Genomic DNA, 17,066 nt, shown 5'->3' with positions numbered 1-17,066 from the left:
TTCCTCATGTTCAACTTTAAATTCTTCTGAATTTCAATGTCAAAGCTCAGCTGTTACAACCAGGGTGAAATTCTGGGCCTCAGTGCAAACAGGCTCCTTCAGGAGTGAGTGAGCGCCATCTAATGGTCGCATTTGTAAGCATTGATTCACTAGTGTTAAAATTGGACTTGGTAAGTTCCTCTGCTATCCCTGCGTTTGATTTGATGCTTAATATTGTTATTAATTACTAAATTATAATTCTAATGCTAGAAGTCTGCTGGTAAAGGCTGTAAATCTTTGTTGTGATTCATTTAATGGCCAATCAAGCCCAACACAAGCACAGGGGAACAGGACACCTCAGGAGCTCCTTGTCTCTGTCAGTCCAGAAGAAACGACACCTGACTGCATCTGCTGACATGAGCATGTTCCCTCTGACTCCGGCTCCAGTCAAACCCAGATGTCCCACAGGTGACGTGCAGCCTCGGGTCTTTACAGGACTGATGCAGCACAGGGATCTTTCTCAGCTTGTGGGATTGTAGATTTTTCCCATTTAGCTTCACCGTTCATGTTTCAGTGTGGAGACCAAACGATTGTAACAAAAAGTCTTTTATCACAGTACACAAGGAGCAACACTCTTAGGAAGGCAGGAAACTACCATTACAGAAAAAAGAAATGTGTTTGAATAAAAAGTGCTACAGGCCTTTTGCTAAGTAAAATCATGTTGAAAACACTAGAGAAGTGTGATTGTTGTACATAAAACAATGTGAACAGCTTGCTGTTTTATGACATCCCATCATAAGTGCTTCAGATTTAAAATATGAAATTCTTGTATTACAAATGTGTCACCGTCATTAGCAATGGATATATCAAACACACAGCAGGAAAGTTTATGTGTAGCAGAATTATGAAACTCGAATGCCAAGCTCCACATGGTAATTCTGTTTGGCAGGAATAATTCCACAGCGCTGAATATTCAGTGTTAATCATTCAGTGTGAGCTAATGCACAGTATGATACAATCCTCCAGCATAAAGGGCAGACTGGGTAAACACATACATGGATAATATGGTATTATTGCATGACATGTCCACACTGGAACAAGGCATGAGGTAAGCACAGTAAGATAGTTTACGGTAAGGCAGAGGCCTATGTAGAAAATCCTCATGGTTCGAGATGGTAACGTCGCCTTTTTCAGCACGAAGGCAAACATAGAAAGTACCGTCAAATAATACACTTATTTAGAATTTTGCTTCCAACTTAAGCCGTAGACCTGACATCGGGTTTGGTCTTTCTGAGTCCAGATGCTCATCAGTACACCAGGTACTTGAATTCAGAGTAGATGAGAGGAAACATGACCGTACAGGCTCGATACAGGATGGCCCCACTCTTGAATAAAGCTCGAGGTTTGGTGCTCCACGACTCCGACTTGAAGTTGACGTAGATTGCATACATCGCCACGGCAAAGAAGTGTCCAATAAGCGTCATAGGTTTTGGTGTCAGACTGGTGGGGGGAAAAAATCATGATGTTATTCATTCAATGTCAAAATACTGAGTCACTTGTAGTTTAACCTGTATATCTAATGAAATTGCTTGACATTTTTGGAAACATGCTTATTTGCTTTCTTGCCTATTGAGATGAGAAGATATTCTCATGTTCATGGTTCAATAAATCTTTAAAAACATATTTATTATGAATTACAAAACTGATATGTACTTACATATCAGTTTTGTAATTAGAAAGTGTTGTCCTTTTTGTGTTTTCTCTTGTCTTTGTCTCAGCTTCAGACCTGATAGGGTTTCCAATTAAATAAATTCTGTGTATAAAGGGAACTCTATTTATATCCTGTCACCTATTGCCTTATTGTTTTGTCCCAAATTTCTTGTGGAACTTTAATATTTGGACCAAAATAAACTGAATGAATGAATGAATGAACTTTACTACAAATATCCAACAGGCTTATCTTAGCTTGGCCCAATAACAATAGGAGACGTTCTCTGCTCACTGCTCCCAGTCCAACAAATAGTCCAGCACATTACATCCCTTTAAACCGCACTGATCATTTTTCATTACACACTGGTTTTTGTTGGGACTAAACAAATGAATGTATAAAAAGTATAGAAAGTAAGCTAATTCTAGATTTATCTCTTTTTCCATGCTATACTCAGCTGGCTAGCTGCTGGCTGTGGCCTAATGTTGAATTGATACGAGAGTGGTATTGATCACATTTCCAATAAAGGTGAAGCCTGCTGCCTATTAGAAAAGTCTTAATGGAAGACTGCTCTTTGAATTCTGTTGTTGTGGAGGACGCCATGTAAAACGTACACTGAGAGAAGTCCAATAGGTCCAGCAATGCACTCTCCACCCAGCTTGAAGTACTGGAAACAGGCTTTTCTCAGCTCACAGAGAGAATCTATAGTGAACACAAAATAAACAACAACATGAACATGATGAGACTCGTTAAGACAATTATCTGGCGATGAAATGATTTCAGTTTATTTTTGTTTTTATTTATTCGATGCAGTATAATAATAACAGTCGTGGGCAGAGACTCACTGTCAGTGGCTGAAAACAGCTCATACAGGGCCTGGGCCAACACATTCACCACAAAAGAATGTGATGACTTGCGTTCCCAGTGGAATCTTTTCTTTGCCTATTGAGAAGGAGAAAAAGAGCAGAGTTTAATATCGCACGCTGGTCTGCAGTCTCACCTACAGCTGAGGGAATAATGGGAAAAGGCAATGGTGATGTCATAGTGTCTAAATATAGCCTCTACTTGCTGTCATAAACAAGTTAGTGGTAGAAGCCTTGATGGCCCTCATGAGTGTTTGAATTATATTATTTTTATTATTATCATATAATATGTCAATAACAATATGTTTTAAATAATCCTGACAAGAAAAGGCTGGGGGGGGATGATTTATTGTCCATGCGCTCACCTGCAGCATGGCTGTGTCGTCGTACAGGTCGGGGATGTTGTTGAGCAGGTCCCTCCAGATGCGAACATCGTTGAGAGCGACGCTCATCCCTCCTCCCGTCAGAGGGTGCCTCATGTTGTATGCGTCGCCAAGGAGAAGCACACCTGCAAATGACAAATGGCTGTTTGTCTTGCATCCAAAATACACATAGTTTCATATTTACCTTACAAATGTGAGGTTTGTAATGAGACAATAAATTCTGTTAACTTCTTTTAAATGTTGAATCAGGTTTAAAATATTTTTTTGAATGATTCCATAAATGGTAAATGGTCTGTATTTATATATCTACTCAAAGTGCTTTACAGTACAGTTTTACATTCACCCATTCATACAGTGCATGTATGGGCAGCACTTTTTATTTATTAGGGGTAATTGGGGGTTCAGTATGTTTCCCAAGGACACTTCAGCATGCAGGTGGGGAAGACTGGGATCGAGCCGCCAACATTCTGCTTAAAAGGCCAACCGCTCTACCCCCTCAGCCTACTGAGGTACTTTTAAATGTTTAAACACCTTAAAAAATATGAATTTACAGCAATGATTAAGCTTTACTTAAAACACAGACTAACAGCAAATTAGTGGACAACTGAGCAATGAATTTAGCTTTTCTTTATCGTACACTAATGTCCATTATGATGCAACACTTTTTAAGAAAAGCACTACACTCTACACCTGCTGAAGTCAGTTCAATAGATTCCCTCTGGCCGTATCTAACAGCACCTCAGTCGATAACACTTCAGTACCTGGTTTATTGACAGGGGAGGGCGGGAGGAAGCTGGCAGGCATGGATCTGAGTCGATCGTTCTGCAGCGCCACCATGAAAGGCTCCTGTAAATGCTCTGAAGGAAGGAGAGAAAGAGAGGAGCACAGGTGGTCCATCACTCAGCTGGCTCTGTGGATGAGAACCCAGAGGTGCACGCTGGGCACATGCACAAGAAAAGGCCCTTTTTTTCTTTTGTTGCCTGAATGTACATTTATCAATGTATCAGTGTGACTGACTCCACTGACGGCGTTTCGGCTGGACCTCTGTCAAGGTTAGCAGAGCTGCAGCTTTGATATTGTGGCTTTGATATTTCAGCTGAATAGCGGAGCGCGCCGTGAATGTCAAACCCTTCAACAGCAGCTTCCTCAGTGGCACCGGCAGCAGTCTGGATATGTTCCAGGCGAGCATTACCTCTGGCATCAATGCGTCATGAAAAGTTGTAAAAAGCCAAATCTTTCCAACGATGATCTTCAAATGCCCTTAATACACCCTGTGACCAGTTATCTCTCCACAGGAGGTCATTCGAGATAAATATATAAGAATACAAGCTCAGAGACATTTTAAAAAGGAAGCTGTATCTGATCCTTCCTGTACCTGGCAGCTGTGGGTGTATCTTCTCAGCCATGTACTCTGAGAGGTTGCGTGGCATCTCCCCCCTGACGTCCACCAGCACTCTGGTCTGCGATGAGGAGATCTGGTAGATGAGCACCGGGCTGGGGTTGGCCAGCACCAGCTCAGCGTGGTTGGCTTTAAACTGGGGACAGTCCTGGGAAGAAGCAGAGTGATAACTCAGAGACGGACAGTGATGAGATGTGACAAAGAACATTTACTTTGTTAATGTACATAAGCACATTTTTCCTTTTTTTTTATCTGTACTTTAATGAAGTAGATTCATTTTCGGGTGCTCTTCATTTTTACTCCACCACATATATCAGGAAATATTGCATATGCATTATCTGAGGGAGCAGGCTAGCACCCAGACTCAGCTCAACTCACTTTTACTTTTAATACTTTGCACATTTAGAAGCAACTCATTTACTTTTGCTCAAGTAGTAATATTATTGTGGTACTTGTACTTTTACTTTTGTACTTTTTTGTCTTTTTAGTTGTACTTTTACTTAAGTAGAATGTGTGAGTACTTCCTCCACCACTTATTTTGGATATAAATGTTATGCCTCTGTTGTCCTGACTCCAGTTTGTTTAACCTTGATGATTTATTGGATAGTAGACACATTGCTTTAATCAACATTTGGAGCCTCTGTATTTCACTCTTCACACATTTCTTCCCCAAATTAATGACAAATTTATATTTAAATAAAAAATATTATGATAATAAAATAATATATGAATATACTATTAGAATAAATAAACTGTTTCATTGTTAATTAATCTGCCAAAATTTCCTCATATACTCAGTTTTCCCTTTTCTTGAAAAACGACTGATATAAAACAGTGGTGTGGTTCCTGTTACCTTCATAAGGCATCCGACAAAGTGAGAGGAGGTTTGAGCTTTCCCAGAGACCAGGCTCTTCCTGAACTTGGAGAAGCAGCCATCAGCCACCACAGTCAGCGCTGCACGGATTTCCTGCAGACACAAGTTTGCACAGTGTCACACACATTGTGCATTAAACACATGGGGGTGGGGGGGCACAGACAGTTTTCTGCCCTTACCTTGAGGTCTCCAGTTTCTTTATCCTTGTACTGGACTCCGATTACGCTGCCGTTCTCTTCCTGCAAGCTGCTCACGGTGCCTTCTACGAATGTGACACTAGGGGGCACAATAGGACAGTTGGAGACTTCAGCATAAAGCATAAAGCATCTTTGCAACTGATGGTAGAAATGCTTAATTCTGATGGGTAAGTAAATACTATTAAGAGCTTTTCTGTTAACCAGAATGGTATCACACAAAAAACTAAATGATTTAATGTGCAGGTGAAAGCTCCAGATGGGTTTGAGTTTTTTGTCAAACTAACCATATCATCTGGTTTTATTGGGCTAAACAGCTGAGGAACATTTGAGGACCAGGCTGGCATTACACCCCTGTTCCCTGTCACCCTCAGTGCTGTCAGAACCAGTGTCATGCCATTGGCCCGTTAGCACACAAACCACTTTTTTCCATGGCTCCACTCACTTTGGCTCGGCCCGGGCGGCTCTCCTCAGGCCCATGATGAATCGACCGTGATGGAAAGCACGTCCACACTGGATGCTCTCCTCCGCCTGAGGGTAGGGGATCTCCACCTCTGTGCTGCTGGCCATGTCATGGATCACATAGCCGTTCACCAGATGGGCATCCAGACCCTCCACTGAACCTGAGGCCAAACACAGGCAACAGGTTACTGTTTCAGAGCCTCCTTCATTATTCATTCAGTCTGTGCTGTGCACCAGTGTGTGGTTTGATGCCGACACATGAAAAAGAACAAGCTACTTCTGCGTCTGGAGAGGTTAAAGTGCTGTAGCCTGAATCTTTGTAAATATTGCTCAGTTTAAAAGTCAGTTTTTTATCATTATTAGAGTTTAAGTTGGAAAATTCACTTAATTTCCACACCACAGAAATATTCCCTATCAGCTTGTTGCAACTGTTCATTGACATATTAAGAAGTAGAGATGAGCCTGTTGGGTCGCAGTGACTCAGGGCTGAGAGTCCTGCTCCAACACTGTGTCCAAGTGCTGCTGCTCCAGAGTTCACTGGAGAAGTCCTGGAAGAACAGCCACTGAGTCGTCCAAAGTCCGTTGCAACAGAGATTATTAGTTTTCTATCAGAAAGCTACCAAAATCCACCTGAGCCTGTCCGGACAGACTGAAGGAAAGGAAAGGAGTCTCTATCCATCTTTTTCCAAAGTTGTATTTAATTTGTTCTTTTATAATGGTGTAACATCACATTTAAAATCTGATTGGTTCTTTTTGTAATGTTATAATTGCGGAGACAGGTTTCTTTTCTAAAACTGCTAAGTTAAGATTTTCTCTTTAAAGTGCCGACAACAGCTCTTTTCCTCTGGCCATGACTTCCTGCCACCACCTGTGGTGCTTCCTGTTTCCATCTATGGTATCTGATACCAAAAAGGGTTTTAACCTTTATGAGTAGATACTACTGTAAATATAAAGTGGATTATTGTAAAAAATGTAAAGGAGGTGAGTGAGTGATGTTGTTTAATTATCACAACAAGCCTGCAATGGGGTCACACCAGCCGCAACACCCGTCAACACCCACCCATGAGTGTTCAGTGGCCATAACCACTCATTGACACAATGCATTCCCTATGTACACTATTCATAAACATATCAACTAAATGCCCAACTTGAACCCTGAAACCTCCAATCAAGTCGCCCCTCAAAGAGCATCCCTAAGAATTACTCCTCATTCAGTAGCAAATGGGATATGACAACAAGCCTCACAATGTCCTTTGGCCCACATAACTATAGAAAGACAAGCACACACACACACACACTGTAGTATTTGATATCTTTAGAAACTTTGACCTCTCGATTTGAATTTAAAATAAAAAATTTGTCTGAACCATGTTTGGTATAAAATCGTGGGAAAGAAGTGATATCGCTCTATAACAGGAATATTAACGAAGTATTAAAGAAAACTAATCACCTAAATTCCTACCTAATACCTAAAAATAGATCATCTGCTCAAGAATTATTGTTTTGGTGAAGCTGGATCAATTTGTTATTTGGATGATTTACTGTGTAAAGTGCCACGAGATCATGTATATTTTTGATTTAGCACTATACAAATAACACTGAGTTTAATTGAATTATTTACTAAAAAAATGAGACGGGTTTATTAATCAAGTCCAGAAGAGAGTTCTTACTGATATGAGGTTCGAAAAAAGAATTCCAACTGACACTTTTAATAAGATAAAATAGTGCACGACTCACAAAGTACATACTGTGCATTTGAAGCAGGTGAGAATTTGAAAGCTTGTTCTCAAATCTTGAATATTTCTGGAACACATTATATATTTGGGACTGAATGAGCAGAACAATGTAGATGTTATTTCATTTTAAAACAAAAATTCATCTGAGCTGCTTTGTCAGGACTATTGTGTGTCAGATGTTGTTTGTGGCAAAGAGCAAAACAAGTGTCACCACATTCTCGTTGAAATATCGCTGTGTCTGATTGGTGCAAAGAGATGTGTGATGTCACCTTTTCCAGCTCAGACCTGTCACTTCAAACCAGTGACAATCACAGCACAGACAAAACAAAAAAATGACAAAAATCTCTGAAGTGCAACAACCACAGACATATGTTCATGTAGGACTACACATGTCAGGGCCTATAACCACTGGCACGTGCAAAAAGAGCTGAGCACAGGTCACTTCTATCACTGACCTTCCAGGCCAAGGTCTTTAAGAGCCTTGTATCCTCCAGGTTGCAGCAGCTCCCCAACTATCCTGTCAGGCTCCTTCAGGTCCCGCTCCACCACCGTCACCTTCCTCCCGTCCCGGGCCAGGACGGCCGCCATCGCTGAGCCCAGGACCCCGGCCCCAACGATCAGCACATCTGGCTCCGGGGCCACTGAGGAGCCACTGGCTGAGGCGGCGCTCTCTGTGGTAGAGATCTCGACATCTGCTCGTTTCCTTGTTCTCCGGCTCTGGAAGCAAAGGAGGGGGGAGAGCCTCAGCACAGAGCAAAGTACAAACTGAACTGAACCCATCTTCCACTGTCTACCTTTATTTAAATACGCCATCAAATAATAATAATTATAATAATAATAATAAATGATCCTATCTTTTTTTGTATAGCACTTCTCAAAAGAAAGTTTCAAAATGCTTCACAAATAAAAAATACATTAACAGATAACATAAAAAATAATAAAAACACAGTGATAAAATAATGAATATAAAATAAGAATAAAGACACATGAATTTCCAGCATGACAACGCCTTACAATAATAAAAACTAGAACTGGGTCTAATCAGGGCGTGTGGTGAAAGTATGTTTCAAGCTTTGATGTAAAGGAAGGCCAAATGTGAAATCCAATATGCCCCTCTGATTTCAGCTGCAGTCCTTGAACATACAAACACATAAATATGAAATAATAATAATTTGTGAGGAATGGTAAATGGTCTGTATTTATATAGCACTTTTCTAGTCTTGATGGCCACTCAAAGCACTTTACAGTACAGTTTGCCATTCACCCACACACATTCATAAAGTGCATCTATCAGCAGAACTTCTTTTTAGGTTACCATAGAGGAAATATGTTCTCTAAAATCCCAATCCAATGAATGGAAATAATAAAAGACTTTAAACTAAAAGGAAAACGAGTCCATCTGAAGAGTCTTACCTTTCTGCAGCTGTCCTCGGTCTTGCCGCTGCTCTGTGCAGGAGTTTGGGGGATGAAGTGGTTGACGACAGGCACAAAGGAGAGGAGGCTCAGAGGTGAATACACAACCTGAGAGAGCTTGTGCTGGTGGAAGTAGGTGATGTATGAGAGCAGCAGACCCACTATGACCAGCAGGGCTGCGGCCACAAACACCTCTTTGTGGGCCACACTCAGAACTGTGTCCGACTTTTTGTACAGGTACGTGAGGCTCGCTATTCCCAGGAAAGTCCACATCTTGTAGGATTTTAAACTATCTAATGTAAGACAGTGCACAGCTGAGACACAGGGTTTTTAGGCTGATAAAAAAATAAATAATTAAATCATAAATAAATATTCTTCATTGGTTTCTCAGGTCCTCCACAACAGAAGCCAGCCCTAAACAAAGAGTCACCTTTGGAAACTCATAATATAACTTGATCTCAGTCAGAGGGATGATGCTACTGCTGCTGCTGAAGCGTTTATGCTAATGAGAAACACGGACGAATCCGGATTCGCTGGTTCCAATTCCCGCCTCCTCCACAGTTCAACCCTCCAATCAGGAGCGACGCGATGGTGAGCAGAGCTCACGCTATCCTCCGATTGGACAACCGCGCCGGCGAAGGGCCTCCCCTCGGCCGCTGATTGGACAGCAGGCGTGCAGGATGGTAGTATGATGTGATGTCAGTGGAAAGGTGCGAGTTTCATTTATTTAACAGCAGAGAGGGGACCTGGAGGAAAGATGGCTCATGTCTGACAGGATGATCACTCTGGAGCGTAAAACGCGCATGACATAAATCCTATAGCTGCTCTCGTGTGCCATCTGAAGCAGAGATGACAAGCTATTACCATAGTTCCAAAAGTTGTGCATACTGAAATAATCTCACTAATTCTATAAAACACATCACAATAATACACATTTTAACATTAGATTGTTTTGCTGCCAAATATATATTCTGTATTTGTAGCAAAAGGAAGTGTTACATCAGGTTTATGTTCCTCATGGTATCCAAAAAAAGGTGCAGAGTGAGAGCTCCCTCCAGTGTCCAGAGCTCTGGACAGACTAAGTGTCCTTGTGTGGTAACAGACTGCTTCAATACTCCAGAGTTAGCAAGATTATTCATCAGGAGGCAAACATGCAAACAAAGTCTGACACATCAGTTCAATCTGACAGGTGGAGAAACTGGGCTGAAAAGAATTTGACCCATACCACCTATTTTTCTCCCCAGAGATAAAAACCTACTTCAACCACTTCTAGCGTTGACTAGGAGAATATTTCAAATTAGACAAGACAAAGAAGAAAGAATGAGAATCGCAGTTAGAAAACAAATAAATACAGGAACTAACCATACCTTCATTCTAACATTTCTGTTTAGACAGCCAAACAGACAAGACTGGTATCCTGGAGATGGAGAGAATAACCTACAGAACTAAAAAAGACCCCAGAAACAGAGAGGATGCAGTAAATAGGGTATTTTAATACATACTTAAACAACACATTTCAATTACATGTGGCAAAGTTTTTCTTTCTTTTCTTACTTTCTTGTTACATCAGTTTTAGTAAAAGCAAAAATGTGTCTTAATATTTGTTAATATGATGCAATGCAAATAAGATACATTTTCTTATAGTGTGTTCAAGTATCAAGGATGTGAACCCATAACGTTTCAGGCTGTTGATGTATTTCAACTGTGAGATGTTTCAACATTAGTCAATAGTTAATATGAACACAGCCTTGTTACATCATGGGGCAGGTGACATTTTTATATTACTAGTGATACGGTTTGAATTACATATTTAAAATGTTATATTGAATTAGTCCATTAGTCAGACTGTCTGAATCATGATCAGATTCAACTACACACAGTGTTAGTTGGTGAAACATCCGCATGTATTCAGTAGAATAACCATTAATCCCAGTGGGATGAATCACATGCTCTACGTTTTAAACTTTGTGTTTGATCTGCTCTACAGTGCTTCATCACCAAGCACCTGGGTAGCACAGCTTATATTTCAGGTCAAAGGTCAGTTACACACACAGGAGGGTCAAGTTTTTATTAAATGTAGTGATTAAAGATGGATTCATATTTTTCTTGCTTTCCTGATGTGACTCTGGGTTCTCCATTCTGCTTGATGAAGGCCTGAAATAATAAACGACAGAACATTTTTTATTATGTCATGCTATTTTCTCTTCCATATTTATTAATCTACACCTCCACTCATTAAAATGGAAGAGATAAGTGGAAGAAGTGGAGACAGGTGTTTAAGTTGCATAAGATAAAATGATTTTTATTTGACAAATTTATACAAAAAAAAAAGGCTGTAATATTATAAATATTTAGTATGATCCTCACTGAGGAGCTCAGGTGGAGTCTTACCTCCATCTCCTCAAAGGTGGCAGAACCATCCTCCACTTTCTGACCAAGGCCCTGACTGAAGCTTGAGTATCGCTCCTGTTAATATTAGACATAATGAGAAAACTGTGGACAAGAACTCAAATCGACTGATTTACAGTGAATTTAAAGTTGCTGCTGCACACGTACCTTCACCATACCAGTGATAATTCCATCCTCAATGATGCGAACAGCGTTCCTGAGTCCTCTTGCAAAGGTGTCCATGGCTCCAATGTGAGCTATGAACAGGTCTTCCAGGTCTGTGGACTCTCTGCGCACCTTAGCATCAAAGTTGAGGCCTCCTGGCTGGAGACCACCTTGTTCAATGATGGTCTGAAACAGATTAGACCCCAGAGGGAAACTGATCTCTGTTCAAATCGCTGCTCTCACCTAAACCTATCATGTACAGATGACACAGTACTGCTAGAATAAAAAACAGTAAATAAAGAAGTGAAGCCCAAGTGCCTTGATCGCCACCTGGTGGCTTGCTGCAGTATAGGTCATAAATCCCACCTTCTCTATGTTAGTGGATGGGATGTGAGCAAAATCAACAAGTCAAAGTACAGCTCAAAATCTTTTTTCTCAATGATGGTTTCTGTCATTTTAGGTAGTTCTTATCACATTTATTTATGTTCAAGTCTTTAGTTTTCCAGTAAGTTTGGTTTGAATTAGTTATTTGTTGCTATAAAAACTAGGGATGCACCGATCAATCAGCCAGTGACCGGAATCAGACGATTTTCAGACTGATCAGCCAGGACCAGTGGCCAAACATTCTGTTAGGAAGCACGAAGAAGGGTTAGGGTTAGGGTTAGGGGGATCCTGTTAGACTCTCTTTAACATTGTTTACTTATTTATTTATTTAATTCCACAGAGGGCAGATGTTTTGAACTAAATAACTCCACTGTCACCAAGTGTTTAGTCTTTGTGAGAACTGTTTGGTTTCTCTGCTATTTGTAAAGTCCTGACCGTACAATGTAAAGTGCTTTGAGACAATGCATCTTGTGATTTGGTGACGTACAAATAAAAGTGAATTTTATTTTTTCAACCAACTGTGTAAATAGGCAACCGTTTTCTAACAAGTTATATCAGCTTTATTAGGGTTTTGGTGTGTCAGTTGTATTTCCAGCTCCTCCCAGTGCCTCAGAGTGGCAACAAATGTTAATCATGTTAAAGCTAAAGCTAAAGCTAATTTCAACAGTGTTAAGACACTGCCACCCTCAGAGACACCATCAGCAGAAAACTTCTGTTACAAACTAACACTCACCTTCATGACCAAGGTGGTGTTCCTGATGTCCATGGGGAACTGATCTGTGTCCCACCCCAGGTCTGGAGAGCCAGTGTTTGCGTCAACCGAACCCAGCATGCCAAACCTGTGCAAAGCAAGCAGAGCCAGGATGATACAGAACATTTGGCATATGTCAGAGTAAAGCTGTCATAGAATTAAGAAGCTGAGAGTGTGTTCTCTCAGACGTTAAGGCAAATTTCTGTGAGCTGTGAAGGTGTCTCACGCAGAAGCCACGACAACGTCATGTTCGTAGGAGTGTCCTGCAAGGGTGGTGTGGTTGGGCTCAATATTCAACTTGAAGTGACTCTCCAGACCATAATGCTTCAGGAATCCTATAACACTCATGGCATCTGATGAAGGAAACAGTAACATGTGAAATCAGTAATGTTTGTTTTGTTTAAAAACATTTGTTCTGTTTGTTTTTTTGTTGGGGGGGGGGCACTTACCATAATCATACTGGTGTTTGCAGGGCTCCTTGGGCTTTGGTTCAATTAGAAACTGACACTTTAACCCAATCTGCTCTTTGTACTCTGGTGAGAGAATACACAGACATGAAGCTGTGACACACACACAGAAAACCCACAGGCCACAACCCAGACCTGGAATCAGCTGGACACTCGTGGCAACACTTACTAACAGCCATTTTGAAGAAGTTGGCCATGTGCTTCAGCTCAGCAGCAACATCCGTATTATGGATGGAAAGAAAACCTTCTCTTCCTCCCCAGAACACTGAGAAGACAAATGATGGATTAGGAATTTTCGGAGAATCATGTCAATATTTTTACATTTAGACAATTTGTGGTTGCATACCTCCGCCAACCAGTGCAGTTTCCGTCTACATCATTTTGTATTATTTTTATTTCATATAAGGTCACCGTGACAACACCACTGAAATCTAATAATTGCATCTCTGAGTCCAAGTGACAACTGATCAAAAGCTGAATAAATTCCCTTAAGATAGTGTTGAGATACTGTATCCCACTCCAGAGGGCAAGAGCATGTTTTGTGAGGCCACAGTGACTTTAACCTTTGACCCCCAGTCGTAATCAGTTAATCAGTAAGTCAAAGTGAACACATGTGCCAAATGTGAAAGAATTCCCCTGAATGTTCCTGAAATGTCCCATTCTCCAGACTAAACACGTTTTGAAAGGTCACAGTGAGCCTGACCTTTGGACACCAAATTGTAATCAGCTCATCCATAAGATCAAGTGAATGTTTTCGCCAGATGTAATTAAACACATCGCATTCACAAAAACGTGGGGTCACGTGTGATAGGATTCCCTCAAGGCGTTCTGGAGATATCACATTCACAAGAATGGGACGGATGGACAACCTGAAAACATAAAGCCTCTGGCCTCTTTAACGGTGCAGAGGCATAAACTTCACAATCAAGTCCCTCGTACCAAAATTCTCTGCACCAAGCTTCTTGGCGATATCCAGTCCCTTCTTCACCTGAGCACCAGCGTAGGCCAGAACATGACAGTCAGGGTTGGTGGCTGCACCGTTCATATACCTGCCGCATGAAGATCACATAGGAAACATCTGTCTTATGATGGTTTTCTTTAAGTAACATCATCCCCTGCTAAAACATAGCTTAATGAGGACCGCTTGTAGTGCTATAGATCTGACCTTGGGTGGGCGAAGAGGTTGCAAGTGACCCAGAGCACCTTGACTCCAGTCTGGTTCTGCAGCTGGAGGGCCATGTCTGTGATTTCATCCAGATTCCTGTTGGACTCCTGCAGAGTGGAGCCCTCAGGGGCCATGTCTCTGTAGGAAACAGGACAAGCTGTGGATTTTGCTCAAAACAATGTCAAATCATAAAAATGCCTTTTAATACTATTTAATGCAGCTCCACTAGCACAATGCACAGGAGAGGCAGAACAAGTTGTGTTTAAATAAAATCAAGGTATTTTACGATAAAGAGGATTTTATTCCAGCATTACACAAATAAGACTTAACCCAACTTATTCTTAATTAAGTCAACTACATGAAGTTCGAGTCTGCAGGCCCAGATTAATAATTTTCAACGCTATTCTCCCAGAATGTTTTTCCAGTATGAGTAAAAACATGGTAACACAGTAGGACATGTTCTGTGACTGAATGAAAAAAAAGACCTCTGGGTGATTACCTGTCATGAAATGTGTAATATTTAACCTGTGAAGACAAGCAGAGATACACAGTAAGTCCTGTTCCTTCGAATGAAGCTTGTAAAGATAACTTTGATTATTAAATTCCCTCACACCAAGCTTGGTGAAAAACTCAAAAGCAGCACAGAGTCGCCTCTTGGCTGCTTCCATAGGAGTCCCTTCATTCCAGGGCCGGTGGAGCGTCTGAAAGCCAAAAGGATCCGCACCTGAGAAAGAAGAGAATCATGTTTTAAAAGATAAATATCTGTTGACCTCAGTTTAAACTGTGGCAGCTGTGAGGCTGCAGATTTGACTAGTTTTGTTCTTTTTGTTTTTGCCTGAGTATGATTTAGTTTGTTGGATTTGGGCTTCATGTTGCCTTTTTGTAAAATAAACAGCACCTTTTTTCACTTACTCCTGCCTAAGGATCTGCTTCTTCAGTGTCATGTTTTCAGTTCCAAACCACATCCTGTGCTACATGGGACAACGAAGGTTTTTTCGAAATAAGAACTACTCAATGCATATTTTGTTGCTTTAATACATCACAAACACAATTTGATAACAAATAGGAACATATTCTTACTTATGATAGATTTATATCCTTAAAAATAATTGGGGAGCTTCTGATTGACATTTGATTGCCCGCCTCTTTCTGTGACATCACCCCCATGAAGTCAAGTGATTTCAGTCACATGATTTCCATGCTACCCTGCAGTAAAAGTCCAGTTGACTAGATTTAGTTGGAACAGGAAATAAAGAGACTGGAGCTTAGGTGTCCCACATTACCCAATGTCCCAGAGTAGCTGAATTCCCCCTACCAGTTCCACAGAAGGAGTGCCAGTAACAGACTGAGAACCTCAACCAGTCCTCCATGGTGCGTCCCATCAGCACCTGCACACAGGAACACTGAGGAGTCTGCTCCCACAACACTTCTCTGCTTCAGTACACACACATGATCATCCAGTACACACACATGATCATCACCTACCTCCTCTGCATTGTACTGTTTGAAACACAGGACGTCTCCTGGCCCAGCACTGGGGACATATGGGATCCTGGGGATGCCTGTGCAACATTTCATATATGAAATAACATTTCATGAATAATATATATATATATATATATATATATATGAATATTGTTTGAATATATATTCTCAGCTTCTGACATGCAGTGAAAGATTTAGAAACTGTAAGTTAGAGGAGAGTACACACACACACACACACAGTCAACCATGTTATATATATATATATATATATATATATATATGTTTGGTTCCTTCGTCACCTGCTGCAACAATACAAATAAAGTGAATTGTTAGTTTTGCTTAATGCGGCCTCCAGTGCTCCGACGCGAGACACTAACGTCACATGCACGCACACGGACGCACAAAAACGTCCAAACAAAAAACGTGTATGCACCCGTTTCTAGCATTAAAGTGTAAAGTGATTTACCCGCAAAGAAATCCTCCCCGGCTGACATTTCCTCTAGAGCTACTTTCTAGGTTCCTGTTTGCAGGCGAGCAGCAACTTTCAGTCCACGTCCCTCCTCCTCAACAAAGGGTGCAATTCCCTTTTTCACACACAAGGTGTCACTAAACCTCTTTAGAAGCCCACCGTGTTCTTGTGTCAGACAGCAGCTCCGTTTGAATCACGTTTAATTCTGAGGTTTAGGTCAAAACATTTCAAGTGAAAGTGTCGTTTTATATAATAATAAATGTACAAATCTTTATACAATACCATATTTTCAATCTCTCAAAAACCTCTAATACAAGTCCCAATTATGAACATATACATACAAAACACGTGTTGTTAATAAATTGACCATCCCCTTCAACAGATATGCACACGTTTATTTTCTATCACAATCCTGATTTCACATGATGTAAATATATTCTAGTGTTATATAATATTGTATGAGGTATGGTATTCTTACTTATGTTAGAATGTGTTGTGTCTAACTTAAGACACTACAATTTAATACTAATATTAGAAGATACCAATTGAATTATATTTTTTCAAATATTTGCAAAACAAGCATAAAAAATGAAAATGAAATGCCACTTTCTCCTGTGGACAACATGGCTGTCATTTGTAATGCTTGTAAAATATCTATGTTGAGTATCACCACAAAATGTTCACATTACACATAATGCATGTGAGAAATTGATATTTGATCATAAAATATATGCAATATCATAAATTGCTGTAAGCCTGATTATGATATTTAGTTGACTTG

At 40.6% G+C, this 17,066-nt stretch overlaps 2 protein-coding genes across 2 annotated transcripts; both read right to left on the bottom strand.

Annotated features, from left to right (window-relative positions):
* Positions 1–569: 569 nt before the first annotated feature.
* sqlea (squalene epoxidase a) lies at positions 570–9,504 on the bottom strand. Its single transcript, XM_035162491.2, has 11 exons — positions 9,012–9,504; positions 8,054–8,315; positions 5,846–6,023; positions 5,386–5,482; positions 5,186–5,299; positions 4,309–4,480; positions 3,695–3,790; positions 2,916–3,058; positions 2,533–2,629; positions 2,302–2,389; positions 570–1,479 (listed from the first exon to the last, which is right to left on the bottom strand). Exons 1-11 carry the CDS (start codon positions 9,282–9,284, stop codon positions 1,287–1,289), a joined length of 1,713 nt encoding a protein of 570 aa, XP_035018382.1. The 5' UTR covers positions 9,285–9,504; the 3' UTR covers positions 570–1,286.
* A 980-nt stretch (positions 9,505–10,484) lies between these two features.
* Positions 10,485–16,407, bottom strand: LOC118114371 (xylose isomerase). Its single transcript, XM_035164817.2, has 14 exons — positions 16,283–16,407; positions 15,817–15,893; positions 15,647–15,719; positions 14,943–15,055; positions 14,831–14,856; positions 14,332–14,469; positions 14,106–14,215; positions 13,336–13,431; positions 13,149–13,232; positions 12,926–13,052; positions 12,682–12,787; positions 11,568–11,750; positions 11,403–11,477; positions 10,485–11,165 (listed from the first exon to the last, which is right to left on the bottom strand). Exons 1-14 carry the CDS (start codon positions 16,308–16,310, stop codon positions 11,082–11,084), a joined length of 1,320 nt encoding a protein of 439 aa, XP_035020708.1. The 5' UTR covers positions 16,311–16,407; the 3' UTR covers positions 10,485–11,081.
* Between the last annotated feature and the right edge of the window lie 659 nt (positions 16,408–17,066).

This window comes from Hippoglossus stenolepis, chromosome 8, assembly GCF_022539355.2.
Source record: "Hippoglossus stenolepis isolate QCI-W04-F060 chromosome 8, HSTE1.2, whole genome shotgun sequence".
Classification (NCBI taxonomy): domain Eukaryota; kingdom Metazoa; phylum Chordata; class Actinopteri; order Pleuronectiformes; family Pleuronectidae; genus Hippoglossus; species Hippoglossus stenolepis.
Note: the sequence above shows the minus strand (reverse complement) of the source record. Positions and strands in the feature narration are given on the sequence as shown.